The sequence below is a fragment of the Oratosquilla oratoria genome, unplaced genomic scaffold, assembly GCF_046742065.1.
Source record: "Oratosquilla oratoria isolate Oo_2021 unplaced genomic scaffold, ASM4674206v1 SCAFFOLD88, whole genome shotgun sequence".
In the NCBI taxonomy this organism is placed as follows: domain Eukaryota; kingdom Metazoa; phylum Arthropoda; class Malacostraca; order Stomatopoda; family Squillidae; genus Oratosquilla; species Oratosquilla oratoria.
Window position 1 is genome coordinate 91,540 of NW_027467752.1, and position 13,461 is coordinate 105,000.

Here is a 13,461-nt window from a genome sequence, read left to right on the forward strand (position 1 = left end):
TGTTGTCGTTCCCTAGACTGTCTGTCTGAGCATTCCCGTTTACTGTGGTTGTTGTTGTTGTTCTTCTTCTTCTTCTTCCCTAGACTGTCTATCCGAGCAGTCCCATATCTACTGTGGTTCCTCCCTCTCTATCACAGAGTTCCAACTTACCTTCTCAGCCTGGAGGATCTTATCCCGCAGCGTATTGAATACAGACAAACACTCTTGCAGGCTAAATTTTTTCTCGTCCTCACAAAAGTAATGCGCCAACTTCACTTTAGACCTTTCCAACTCCTCTATACTCTTCTCTAGGTCAGTAATTGTAGTTTCACTCAATGACAAGTGCCCTGAAAAATAAAATTAAAAACAAATCAATCTCTATATGAGATACAGATTGTATAGGTATCATGGAGTCAATGCTACAGTAACTTTTGTGATGCATCTACAACTCAAGTCATACAAAATTAATTTGTGAGTAATTATTAGCCTCCATTAGAATGCTAAAAACAACAATGATGATGGTAATATAATCAGCAATAGCTTATGGTGATATGACATGGGGGGGAGGACTAAAAATGCAGCATCATAGTGTCAGCATGCACACTCCTTATGCTGTGTTCTCCAGATAGAATGGCTGTAGGTCCCTAGAATGCTGTGTGTCAACATTTTATTAAAGATGCCTACATCATGGACGTCTGTAGGGGAGGGGGGCATTTGCCCCACCTGGAATTTATGCAAAATAAAAAAATGCAAGGAAAATACAAAATGAATAAAAAAATTACATGGAAAATGCAAAATGAATAAAATACCATGTACATTTATTTACTGTTTATTACTTTAAATTCCCCTTGACCCCTACCGGACGCCCATGACCTGCATCCCTCTTACTCCATCCCACTATGACCCATCACCTCATGTGATGATAACTGTTGCCTTGAGTTTCACTGACCAGAAACCTGCAACTCCACAGAGGCAGGCAACAGTCCTCGTGTCCTCCCAGAGATCTCCCTGGGAAGAGTGTTTGGACTGCTGTCTGTGCTCTGTGAGTGTGGAGGCTCTTTCTATGTCACTGGTTTACAGTAATAAGAGGGGGCAGTTGTCAGATCTCTTTATGAGAATAAATGGGAGAAAGACAGCTGAAATCAACAGAACGAAATCTTGTGTACTGTGATACATGCAACAATGTACCACACTAATACTTGTATAACATAGGCAGTAGGTCATTCCTTCCCTGCTGCCCACAGACCAATGTTGATTACATACAAACATAAGAATGAATGAGACTGAAAGAGACCATAATGCCTACACTAGGCAGTTCCATGTCCATTATCACCTGTCATCCCCGTCCATAAAGTTATCTTACTGTTTCTTAAGACAACCGATAGTTTCAGCACTCACTACATCGTTACGAAGTCTATTCCATTTGTTGACCACCCTATTAGTAAACCAATTCTTTCCTATTTCCTTCTTAAATCTACTAAGTATTTCAGCGGCTTTGACCCATCGTTTTTCGCTCATATTTCCGAAATAATCATTCACATCAGCATGGTATATTAGCACAGCCTAATTCACACCCTGCGATAATTTTTGACGTTATAGTGCATTCACAAGTGTATTTAATTACGGTGTTTACTCTTGATATTAAGTGTGTTGTAGCCGACACCCGTGAAGTAAATCGAACAAGTGAAGTTGGGATACACGAGGTAGTTTGTGATGACGTCACGACTTCACCTGTTCGATTTATTTCACGGGTGTCGGCTACGACACACTTAATATCAAGAGTAAACGCCGTAATTAAATACACTTGTGAATGCACTATAACGTCAAAAATTATCGCAGGGTGTGAATTAGGCTGTGCCAATATATCATACTGATGTGAATGGTTATTTCGGAAATATGAGCGAAAAACGATGGGTCAAAGCGGCTGAAATACTTAGTAAATTTGTCCAATTCAAATCAATTACTGAAAGTCCTGCCCTGTGTCTTAATAGGATGACCTTGTTTGCGTCACCTTGTTAAAGCCTTTGATCCACCTGAACACCTCTATTAGATCACCCTGCACTCTGTGCCTTTCCAGAGAGTATAAGTTAAGGTCCCTAAGCCTCTCTTCATAAGGAAAATTTCTGAGCCCAATAAAAACAAAGAGGCTACAATTATTGTTGTTCAGTTCTCCTTATGTATATGGTCACTAACCTTCAAAATGTTTCTGAATATCCAATTTCGCTTTCTTAATCTTGGTCTTTAGCGTATCGTGGTCCTTTCTCAGACCTTTTACCTCATCTTTGATTCCCTCAGTGGATAACCTGGTAGGAAAAGAAATTCAGTTGTTTTAGTTAATACAAGATCTACTCAATATTTTAATATGCATACATATACCAAAACTGGTTCATAAGCACCTCCACAACTTTTTCCGACATCCGATTTAAAAGAGCAATTTTGACAACAAAAGTAGACACCATATGAGGACGAAATCTTTATTAACCGCTTCAGTACGAATCAAATTCTCGTGCGCAGCATCGGCTACCACATGTACGATGCATCACACTACTCACATTATAAAATATAAAGTCACTGCTGTATTATTCGTTCTCTCTTACTCTGAGTAATTATAAACACAGAAAATGTGATCAAATCAGTTCACATAATCCAGAGATAGCTCATGTACAACTACAAAATATATGATTAAAATGCTGATGCCAGCATCCTCCTGTACCCACTTGTGCCTCATGTAGGTGTCATCATACGGAAGTGGTTAAACGTACATTTCATTTCTACTAGAAAATCTTCAATAAGTGTCTACTCTGACCATTTTGCCTGACATATCTATACATGACAATAGTTTTACCGTTTTGTTTTTACCTCCCCTTTACAAGGAAGGTAACTAATCAAGGTAGGCACCCATTCACCCTCCACCCATCCCATTCCCATCCGTCCCCCATTTCCCTTTCATCTTAGCTCCTTGTGGACGAAGGGTCATCAGTGTCCCTTGCCCACTGGCTGGGTGAGAAGCAATGCAGCAAGACACAGCACATCCACAATGGGGCCAGCCACTTCATTTATATGACAAGCCTCCCTCCTTGTAAGAAAACAGAGAAGGAGAATTCTACCAACAAAAAACTTCGAGACCTCTGGTGACCTTATGTGTATCTGCACTGACCTGGCTGCCTTTGGGAGTTCCTCCAGTTCTTTGACAAAGCTGAGGGAGTCTAGTTTGTCTTCGTGGACAACTTCCACCATGTAGTGTAGCAGAGTCATGCCTGGTTTGTTGGCCCGGGTCTCCCAGAGGCGAGGCAGAGTGGCCACACGGAAGCCAAAAGCGTTGCCTGCATAGCTGCCCTGTGGATGATCAAGAGGATGAAGCCGTGGATTAAACGTCAACAACAATAATCAGGGAACATATTCCATATGGGAAAATAAAATGCAAGACATTTATATGAGATATAACTTATACATATAACTTCGGGGTCACCGAATTTATGAAATGGCCTTGCTGTGGATGTGCTGTGTCTTGCGACACTGCTTCTGACCCAGGGCAGTGGACAGGATGCAGGGATGACCTGTCATCCAGGAGGTGCCAAGATAGGAGGGAGGGAGGAGGGTGGAGGGGTGGAATATATGGGAAATGAAATGGGTGGGAGTGATTTCTATGCCTTTTTCTTTTTGGCTACCCCCCGTGTAAGGGGAAAAAGCCTTTGGTATATGTATGTATGTGTATAACTTAAAAATTTAAATGCAATGTGCAATAGCAGGAATGCAATGTAATGTAATTTACTGTAAAATAAGACTGGTCCCATAAAAAGGTAAAATTTCCAATGTGAACCAAACAATGAGACATCTGCTCTAACTATTCCTATTCAGTGGCAAACATTACGGATATTTCTTCTAATGCCACATGATTATACTTGGCTAAAAATCAATTTCGAAACTGATGAGGTTCTCAATGGAGACCCTCTTATGCCAGAATTCCAGCTACCAGTAAAAAAAAAAAAAAAGATACAATGCATTTTCAATACAGTAGGTTCATTCTATACAAACAGGCCTCAGGTATATCAGACTAGGTTGTCAGGATATATGGTAGACAATATGATGGTCTGGTGATCTGATGATCTGGTATGGCAAGTACAATTCAGTACTCTATCATAAAAACACCCTACGTTTCATCCTTCTTACATTTACAGTTACATATGGTATACAGTAACACTACCTGTATTAACATTATGCAGTAGACTTTATGTGCGTGCATTGAAAACCCTCTATATATTGAAATTTGGTTAGTCAAGGAGGCGGACATAATGACACTTTTATAAAGCACATATCTGACCCTTACCTTGAATTAGTTTTGTATAGTAAGGATTTACTGCAATTAAGAGAGAATCTACAAAGTTTGTCATCATGCTGAAGGAATCAACTGCATACTAACCATATTCAAAAAGTTGCCGATGGTAAGGACGTGGGCTAGAAATTCTGTAATGGTTTTACTTTGAAGCAAAACATCAGAAACTGTGAGGAGACTTTTCAGTTGTGCTTTGAGCCCATCGGCAGCTGGTCCTAATTCTTCCATCTGTAAATACACAATACTGTTAACAAAACTCGTGTACTACATATACCGTTCAACGACAAAGGTCACTCATAAGATATATTGTGTTATTGTCTGGGTGCCAACATAAGAGGGAGGGAAGAGGGTGATGGGGATGGAATGGGTGGGAGTGGTTTTTATGCCTTTGTTTTTTAGCTAACTCCCTTATAACGAGGAAAAAAAGCCTTTGGTATACGTATGTATGTATGTCTGGGTAATCTTAGAGTAGAGAAATACAAGATAAGGTGTTTGGTGTGTATATTCCAAATTAATGCTCATTCTGGATTCTCGCAAGTGATTTCCAGCATCCAAAAGGAATGAACTACTGTACCTGAATCATGCCATCAATCCGCACATTGTACATTGGCACCTTGGCAAGCTCAAAGTAAAACCTCTCTGCATTTCCCAGTTTCTCTATATCACCAGTGTATTCCTTGATCATGGCCAACTGAAAATATATGTATTCTTCATCAATGAGTATATTAAAATGAATGCTAGTACACATAGACATTCCCCCTTCTGTGCACACATTCATGCATATATGCACACACATCAAAATGTGATCCAAAACCATGGTGAATCACATACATGCACACACAAACACATAATCCGGGAGGGTAATAGTTGTCGATCACGAGTCCAACACGTGATCCAATACCATGGTGAATCACACACACACAAACAATCCAGTTCTTTATCCCATGTTGATGATAACCTCCCACTTACTATTTTTGAAACAGATTTAAGAGTTTGTATTGTAAACATTGCCTAAGAGGACAGTCAGGCTCATAGTTACCTCTTATTTTTTTTGAGGACAGAGAGGAAATGGAAAGACGAGAAGAGGTTTGAGTTCTGGTGATAAAACTCAAAGCTCTTCACGTGTTTCCGTTTCCTTTCTGTCCTCGAATTTGTCACGATGAATAATCATAGTTACCTCTGCATCTTCGGGAAGGATCCTGAGGAAGCCTCGCAATTTCTCGCCTCCAATTTCCTTGCTCTTGCAATTTCGAATCAGACCCGCGACTTCCGGAAGCGACATTTTGAACTGCTTCAAGAAGATGTTGACGTTGAGCGATCTCTTGCTGTCCAAGAACGTCACCTCCGAAGACTCCTTCTTCTTGGACACCCTCGAGACCTCCTCCTTCTTCTTCTGGCAGAAGAGCTCCTCGATGATCTTGTAGTCGAAGGAGGACTTCGACGAGCTGTCGATGTCCTTGTGGACGCTCTTCCAGATGCACTTGTCGTCCAGTTTCAGGTTCGGCACTTTGGTCCAATTCAAGTGCTTCATCTTCGAGTTCGGGCGAGGCAGACTGTTGCAGAAGGACGGGGCTGTTGGGCGAGCAGAGGCGTAACAACGGGGCATCGTGTGGCAGAGCATGGGGCCTCCTGGTGGAGGGGGAGGTGGGGGGCCTCCCATTCCAGGCATTGGAGGAGGGGGAGGGGGGCCTCCCATTCCAGGCATTGGTGGAGGTGGAGGGGGGCCTCCCATTCCAGGCATTGGTGGAGGGGGAGGAGGTCCTCCCATTCCAGGCATTGGAGGAGGTGGTGGGGGGCCTCCCATTCCAGGCATTGGAGGAGGAGGAGGAGGTATACTCATTCCAGGCATTGGAGGAGGAGGAGGAATGCCCATTCCAGGCATTGGAGGAGGGGGAGGAATGCCCATTCCAGGCATTGGAGGAGGGGGAGGAATACCCATTCCAGGCATTGGAGGAGGTGGAGGAGGAGGAGGAGGTGGCATGATCATTCCTGGCATGGGAGGAGGAGGAGGAGGAGGAGCTCTGCGGGGAGAGGATTCTACTGCAGAATCGGAAGAATCGACTCCTTCCTCGGAGGGCTCCTTGCTCCTGCTGGCGGGGCCGAGTTTCGGTCTGAGGGCCGAAGAAGCGGGGAAGACCGGAGGAACGTTACTCGAACTCCTCGGGGACGGGGTCGACTTCGCGGACACGAAGGACTCCATGGACGAGGAGGAGTCTCTGTTACTGGGAGTCTCTCGACCTGGAAGACTCGAGAACGGGAAGGGCCTTGGCTGGAAGTGCTCGGGGACTTCGACGTCGGGAGGGACGAAGTTGTCCGAGAACGGGTCGAGGTCCAGGTCGTCCTTGACCTTCGGGGGAGCTTTGCCAAAGACGTGCCCCAGGGTGCCTCGCCTCGGCCCCTGGGGTCGCGTCTGAGTGCCCACAGTCTGGTGGTGAGCGTCGAGGCTCCCCGAAGTGTAGCGCTCGGTCCATGTCGAAGTCAGGGTTCCTTCGGCGGCTCTCGAAGTGATCCGCTCCAAAAGAGACCAAACATCATCGCTGCAAAGACGAAGACAAGTTAACAACCGATAGCGTGTTTACGTTATGTTTTATCTACTCGTTTACAGAGCTGGGCGCGTTCCTGGGTGCGTTCAGCTTTAGTTTGGCCGCGGTTAGCGCTCCCAGACTATCAAAACAATATAGGTGCCGGTATAGTATGTGGCCTACCTTTAGGACGTGGCAAACGAATTTTTTCTTCGGCATAGTATGTGGCCTACTGGACTTCTATTTCGGTATGAACCTGTCTCTTAAGCATTAATAATTTGGGAGCGCTAACCGCGGCCACATTAAGCGGAACGTATCGAGGAACGCGCCCAGCTCTACTCGCTTATCAGTGGTGCTGTGGCTTTCTGCACTGTTTCTGACCCAGGCAAAGGGGCGGGGGTCGGGGATGGGCCTTCGTCCTCAAGGAGCCAAGACATTTCTAAAAGGGATATGAATGGGTGTTGTATGGGATTGGAATATGGCGGAAAGTAGGTATATACTTTGGCTGACTCTCCTCTATAATGGAACAAAAAATCCTTTTGGTACATTAGCAGATAAGATTACCAGGAACTGATATAACCCATTTATGTTATCACATAACTTATCAGTAAATGATACTGTTGGTTTGTGATCCTGCATCATTTAGGTTGTTTCATTTACTCGTTTATTAGTTCATGTATTTAATCATGTAGACCTTTACGTTCGAATGCTCATTAATATATTCTTTTTACGTTTTCTTATATTCATACATTTCATTATCGCCAAAAGTGTATTTATAATCATCTTTGTTACTATTATCATCACTGTTGCTATTATAATTTCACACGAGACTAGATGGTTGATTTATGAATTTTTTGGCTTGAAGGCCAGGCGCCGGGGCGGGTAGGCCATTCAGCGCATATCTATCATATGCAAATAAATAAATAAATAAATGAAATAAAACAGTAAAGGCAATAAGCACTCACACAAACACATCAAAACAAGATACACACACAAACATACAATTTAAATTTCATAAAACAAATTGATGTCTTTTAAAAACTTTAAAACATTCTCCACATAAGCACCCTCCCTAAAACTTCTCCAATAGATAAATTCATTAAAAAGTTTTCCCTCAGCTTATTAGTGTATGTGACACTAGTATGGCTTTATTATCATCTTACTGTTATTATCAGATTTGTCATAACAATTAGAAGACTTCAACGCAATGAAATAGCCTAATGAAAGAGAATCAAGACAAAGGAATATACTGCCACTTGAGAAGGAAACCAGAGACAGATCACAGAGATCAGGCGCGCCTTTCCGGCGACAACACCTCGTTTGAGAAAAAATTCGTCTCTAAGGAATTATCCCACTCGGCATATATATATATATATATATATATATATATATAATATATATATATATACACACACACATTTTAACAACCACGATGCACTTTAATTCTAAGCCATCAACATCGGGAGACCCAATGGAGGCCAACATGCAGATATTGAAATAAGGTACTGCCATCGACTCGAACCAGGCAATCGCATGACAAGTGCTGTAGTAACTTACCAACTGTGGTTGTTAAAATGTATCTCTAATCACTGGAACCCATTCAGTGTTGTACATATATACATATATACATATATATATATATATATATATACACACACACATACTTGTTGGTTACCATGACGGCAGTTAAAAGTCACGTGTACTTCTTCCACTACCTCTCCGAATTTCTTCTTCACCCTGTCTCAGTCATATATTCTTCCTTTTATAATACCTTCTTTGTATTAGCACCGCAGATGAAATTATACGAAAACGCTCTGCTTCGTTTGTTTATTTTTCCTGGTGGTTACTCATGCATTTATATATATATATATATATATATATATATATATATATATATATATATATATATATGCCCACATCTAATCTCCACCCCCAATATCCATTACTTGTTTTATGTTGTGCAAGTTCATTTAACAAGAGGTAAATAAGCAAGTAAGTACAGAAGTAGATAAGTAAATATGCAAATAAATAAATAAACAAGTACATATATGATTAAATAATATAGACAAAAACTCGAAATGTTATGTACTAATCCTTTCGCTGAGTTTATTTTCGTGTTTTTTCCAAGTGTCGAGATCCAATTCAGGTGCAACGGTTTATTGGTCTCGCTGTCGTTCAGCGGTTCCATTCGAGTGCTAATACCACCAGATGGACTGATATAAACACGACAGTGCTCGTAACCAAGTGAATGCACACATTTCACAAACGCAAAATGATACCATGCACAAGCTATACACACAAAATATACATGTATATAAATACATGCATGTACGTGCGTTTATGTGTACATTTTAGTTTATTCGTTGTTAATAGATCAATATTATCATTATTATTATTATATTTTGTTTATCATTCTATCATTATTATTATTTTGATTTGTTTATCTAATTATTTGTTTTTGCGAAAAATGTCGATATTATGGTCCTTACCAAAACTTTTCCAGACGACTACGAAGACTCATTTCGAGTCGGAGGACTCGTGGCTTCCTTTACATAATAATTCCTCGGCATTATTCTTGATGGTCTACTTACTTCACATCTTTAATATACTCGTCACTTTTGTCACTACTCTTTATTTCTTCTTTTCCAAATTACATTTTTTTCTCAAAACATCACGTGTTTCAATTTTGTTCACTCCGAACGCCTCACTTTCTTTGTGTGTACCACGTCTATACCCACCTTTCTAAATTTCCTTAAAAATGATACTAAACCACACTGAAAGAATATAAAACAGATTCCTATCTCCTTTTGTAATCAGATCGCAACAAAAACTACACAAGACATTTATCCAAAATAGGAACTTATGGGAACTGTACAGTCGACATGACTACCGAGTCTGTCGTCGATTTTCCGAAACCATTTTGTGGTTGATGAGTAAGCCCGACTGCCCCGTCCTGGGCCCATCTATAAGGACCACTTACCTCCTGATTAATGACACAGGTGCACAGCTGAGCGACGACTTTCAGAAATATAAATATTTTCCCAATTCTCAATGACGGGGCAAAGGACGCACGCGCACAGTTAATGAAAACCACAACTTTAAAAACTACTCACAAGCTAATACGAACTCTGAGCTCTCTTTCGGGAGGGTGATAGATGTCGATCACGAGTCCATCACGTGGTCCAAGGTCATGGTGAGGGAGTGGTTGGGGTGGTTGGGGGTGGTGAAAATATGCGTGACTAAACAGCGGTGTTCAAAAAATAAAACAGAACTAAGATTCTCATAGTACAATTATTATTTTATTTTATCTTTTTGAGGATTTATTTTTTCTTTGTTTTTGCAAATCATTCTGCATTGAAAAAACTGCAGTGCATGAGTATGTGAATATAAAAATGAATTACGAAACACAGTTTTGCGAGTCATAATTTTTGCGTCTCGCTGTTGTGGATCACGACCTGCAGGGTGAAAAGTTCAGCGCTTCCGTACTCTCTTGTCAAGTGTGACCCTCCCATTTCGCCAAATCACGTCTTGCCAAATTTCGTTTCGCGAAATTACGTTTCGACAAACTTCATTTTATCAAAATTACTTTTGGGCAAAATTTTATTTCACCATATCTAATCTTCTATCCTTTTACACTAAAGTATATAAGGTGTCAGATAACAATGAAAATTACGATGTTATTTACCTTGACTTTAGCAAAGCGTTCGACAAGGTGCCTCACCAGAAACTACTAAATAAAATCAAAGCCCATGGCATAGGAGGAAAAGTGTTAGAATGGATTAGAGCTTAGATTAACCCATTCAACTCCGATGACAAGATGTCTTGTCATTTGGTCAAATAAAACAAAAAATCATAAAACACAAAAATGTTTGATCAAACACCAGAAAAATATGACGTCAGTCCTCGCTTCGCTCGCAGCGAAGCGAGGACTGACGTCATATTTTTCTGGTGTTTGATCAAACATTTTTGTGTTTTATGATTTTTTGTTTTATTTGACCAAATGACAAGACATCTTGTCATCGGAGTTGAATGGGTTAATAACAGAAAACAGCGGGTCACCATAAATGGAATAAAATCTAGGTGGGGCAATGTTAATAGCGGGGTCACCCAGGACTCGGTTTTGGTTCCCTTGTTGTTCATTATGTATGTAAATGACTTAGACGATGGTATAAATAGTGATGTTAGTAAGTTTGCGGACGACACTAAAATAGGACGCCTAATTAGGTCAGGAGACGACGCAGAGATTCTGCAGGATGATCTTAATAAATTGTTAACATGGTCGGAGAAATGGCAAATGAACTTCAATATCTCTAAGTGTAGCGTGTTAAACGTAGGGCTACACAACCCCGAAAATAGATACATCTTAGATAACACGTTTTTAGACAAATCTGAGTGCGAGAGGGACTTGGGGAGTTCTGGTGAGTCCGGACCAAACCAGGAAGCAGTGCATTAGCGCCAGAAATAAAGGTAACAGTGCATTAGGTTTCATTGCTAGGACGGTAACGAATAGAAGTGCAGAGGTAATTATTAAACTCTATCTAACGATAGTTAGACCCATCCTTGACTATGCGGTACAGTTTTGGTCTCCGTCCTACAGAATGGACATAAATTCACTAGAATCAATACAGAGAAGAATGACCAAAATGATACATGGACTCGGAAATTTGCTTTACGAAGAGAGGCTTAGGCACCTAAACTTACACTCTCTGGAAAGACGCAGAGTGCGGGGTGATCTAATATAAGTGTTCAAGTGGATCAAAGGCTATAACAAGGGTGATGCAAACAAGGTCATCATAATAAAACAACAGGGCAGGACTCGCAGTAATGGGGATAAACTGGACAAATTTAGATTTAAGAAGGAAATAGGCAAAAACTGGTTTATTAATAGGGTGGTCGATGAATGGAATAAACTTAGTAACCATGTAGTAAGCGCTGAAAGTATCAGTTGTTTTGAAAAACGATTAGACAACTTTATGGATGGGGACGACAGGTGGTCATGGATACGGAGCTTAGTGTAGGCCTTATGGTCTCTTGCAGTCTCCTTTATTCTTATGTTCTTATCACGTGTAGTCAAATTTTATTTCACCAAATTACGTTTTGACCCAATTTTATTTCGTCAAATCACGTTTTGTCTCCTTTCATTTCGCCAAATCATGTTTTGCCAAATTTCATTTCGCCAACTCACGTTTTGCCAAATTTGATTTCGCCAACTCACGTTTTGCCAAATTTCATTTCGCCAAATTACGTTTTACCCCCGTTTTATTTCGCGTATTGTCCAATTAAATTTCGCCAAATCTCGTCTTGTCAATTTCATTTCGCCACATCACGTTTCTGTCCAATCTAAATTTATCTAATCACGTTTTGCTAAATTTCATTTCGCCAAATTATGTTTTGGTTTTATTTCAAATTACGTGTTGCCATACTCAATTTCGCCAAATTCTCTTTATTTTTTGTTCAGTTTGGGCTTCTGTCAAAAGGGATTTTGTTGTTGACACAATATAAAGGGACATCGCGTCCGACCTACATAGAAGACAGAATAAAACAAAAACAAAATAAAAACGAAACAACAAAACGATGAAATAATAAAATACAATAAAGGTAAACTAAAATCAAAGTAGAATCAAACATAAAATCTAACAAAATAGATTGAATTACAAAAAAGAAAAAACGAAGAGTAAAGAAGAAAAAAGTAAATCAATCTACTGCTAACCATAAGAAGTCAATAAACAAAGAAATAAGTAAATGAATATGCAAATAATTGAATCAGCAAATATGTAAAAAACGGAAAAGGGGCGAATTCCTGGAAATCTCTGACCCGTCGCGTCGTCGAACCAAGACAAAGACTGAAAGTTACCTTAAGGGCGAGAATGCCCGGCCCCGACACGGCACCTTCGACCATCCAGACCCACAGAGAACGCCAAGTGCCAGTGTGACACTCTTCAAAGCATTTCGCCCCCCTCCCATACCCCCACCCCCAGCTGCCGTCAGGCGATTTTATTCACCTGATGGACACCCCTCCTCCTCCCTTTGTTCGCTTTAAGTTGTCGATATTTTAGGGAATTGTTTAGTTACGCCCCTATGGACCAGTCACGCAGCATTCGTTTATGACTAGAAGTGTCCCTCACGGGCAAGTACACAAACAAACAAACAAATAAGAATAAACGAATTGATGAAGGAGGATAAGGCGCTGGGTACGGTTGACCTCAGCTTGTACGAAAGAAAACGGAAAGAACAAAAACGTACACTGGTCCTGCCTGAGAAGCGTTCGTCAACTTCATCCTGTACCAAGGATCCAATATTTTCTTTACTTTTTTCTTTTTTCTTTTTTTTAGTCTCCCCTATAGCCTTTCTCAGCCTCCTCCGTCTCCCCATATCCCCATTCTCCTCCTCCTCCTCCCCATCCTTCTCTTCAGTCTTCCCCATACCCCTCTTCCTACCCTATAACTCTCCTTAGCCTCCTCATCCTCCTCTTCAGCCTCCCCCCATCCCCCTCCTCCTCTTCTTCCATACCCCTATAGAAATAATTTACAGTGAGCGCTGAAACTATCGGTGGTTTTAAGAAAGGGTTAGACAACTTTATGGATGGGGATGACAGATGGTCATGAGCATGGAACTGCCTAGTGTAGG

The 13,461-nt window shown here is 41.0% G+C and overlaps 1 protein-coding gene across 6 annotated transcripts in view; it reads right to left on the reverse strand.

The window, feature by feature from the left end:
- Positions 1-13,461, reverse strand: part of LOC143024076 (inverted formin-2-like) — a 69,732-nt gene that overhangs the window by 8,145 nt on the left and 48,126 nt on the right. For all 6 annotated transcript variants that reach the window (XM_076182815.1, XM_076182810.1, XM_076182811.1 and 3 more), the window contains exons 9-14: positions 5,490-6,849; positions 4,887-5,003; positions 4,400-4,540; positions 3,137-3,315; positions 2,173-2,282; positions 151-326 (exon numbers count right to left, since the gene is read on the reverse strand). In XM_076182815.1, the coding sequence (XP_076038930.1) occupies positions 151-326; positions 2,173-2,282; positions 3,137-3,315; positions 4,400-4,540; positions 4,887-5,003; positions 5,490-6,849 (2,083 nt within the window). The remainder of the gene's footprint in view (positions 1-150; positions 327-2,172; positions 2,283-3,136; positions 3,316-4,399; positions 4,541-4,886; positions 5,004-5,489; positions 6,850-13,461) is intronic.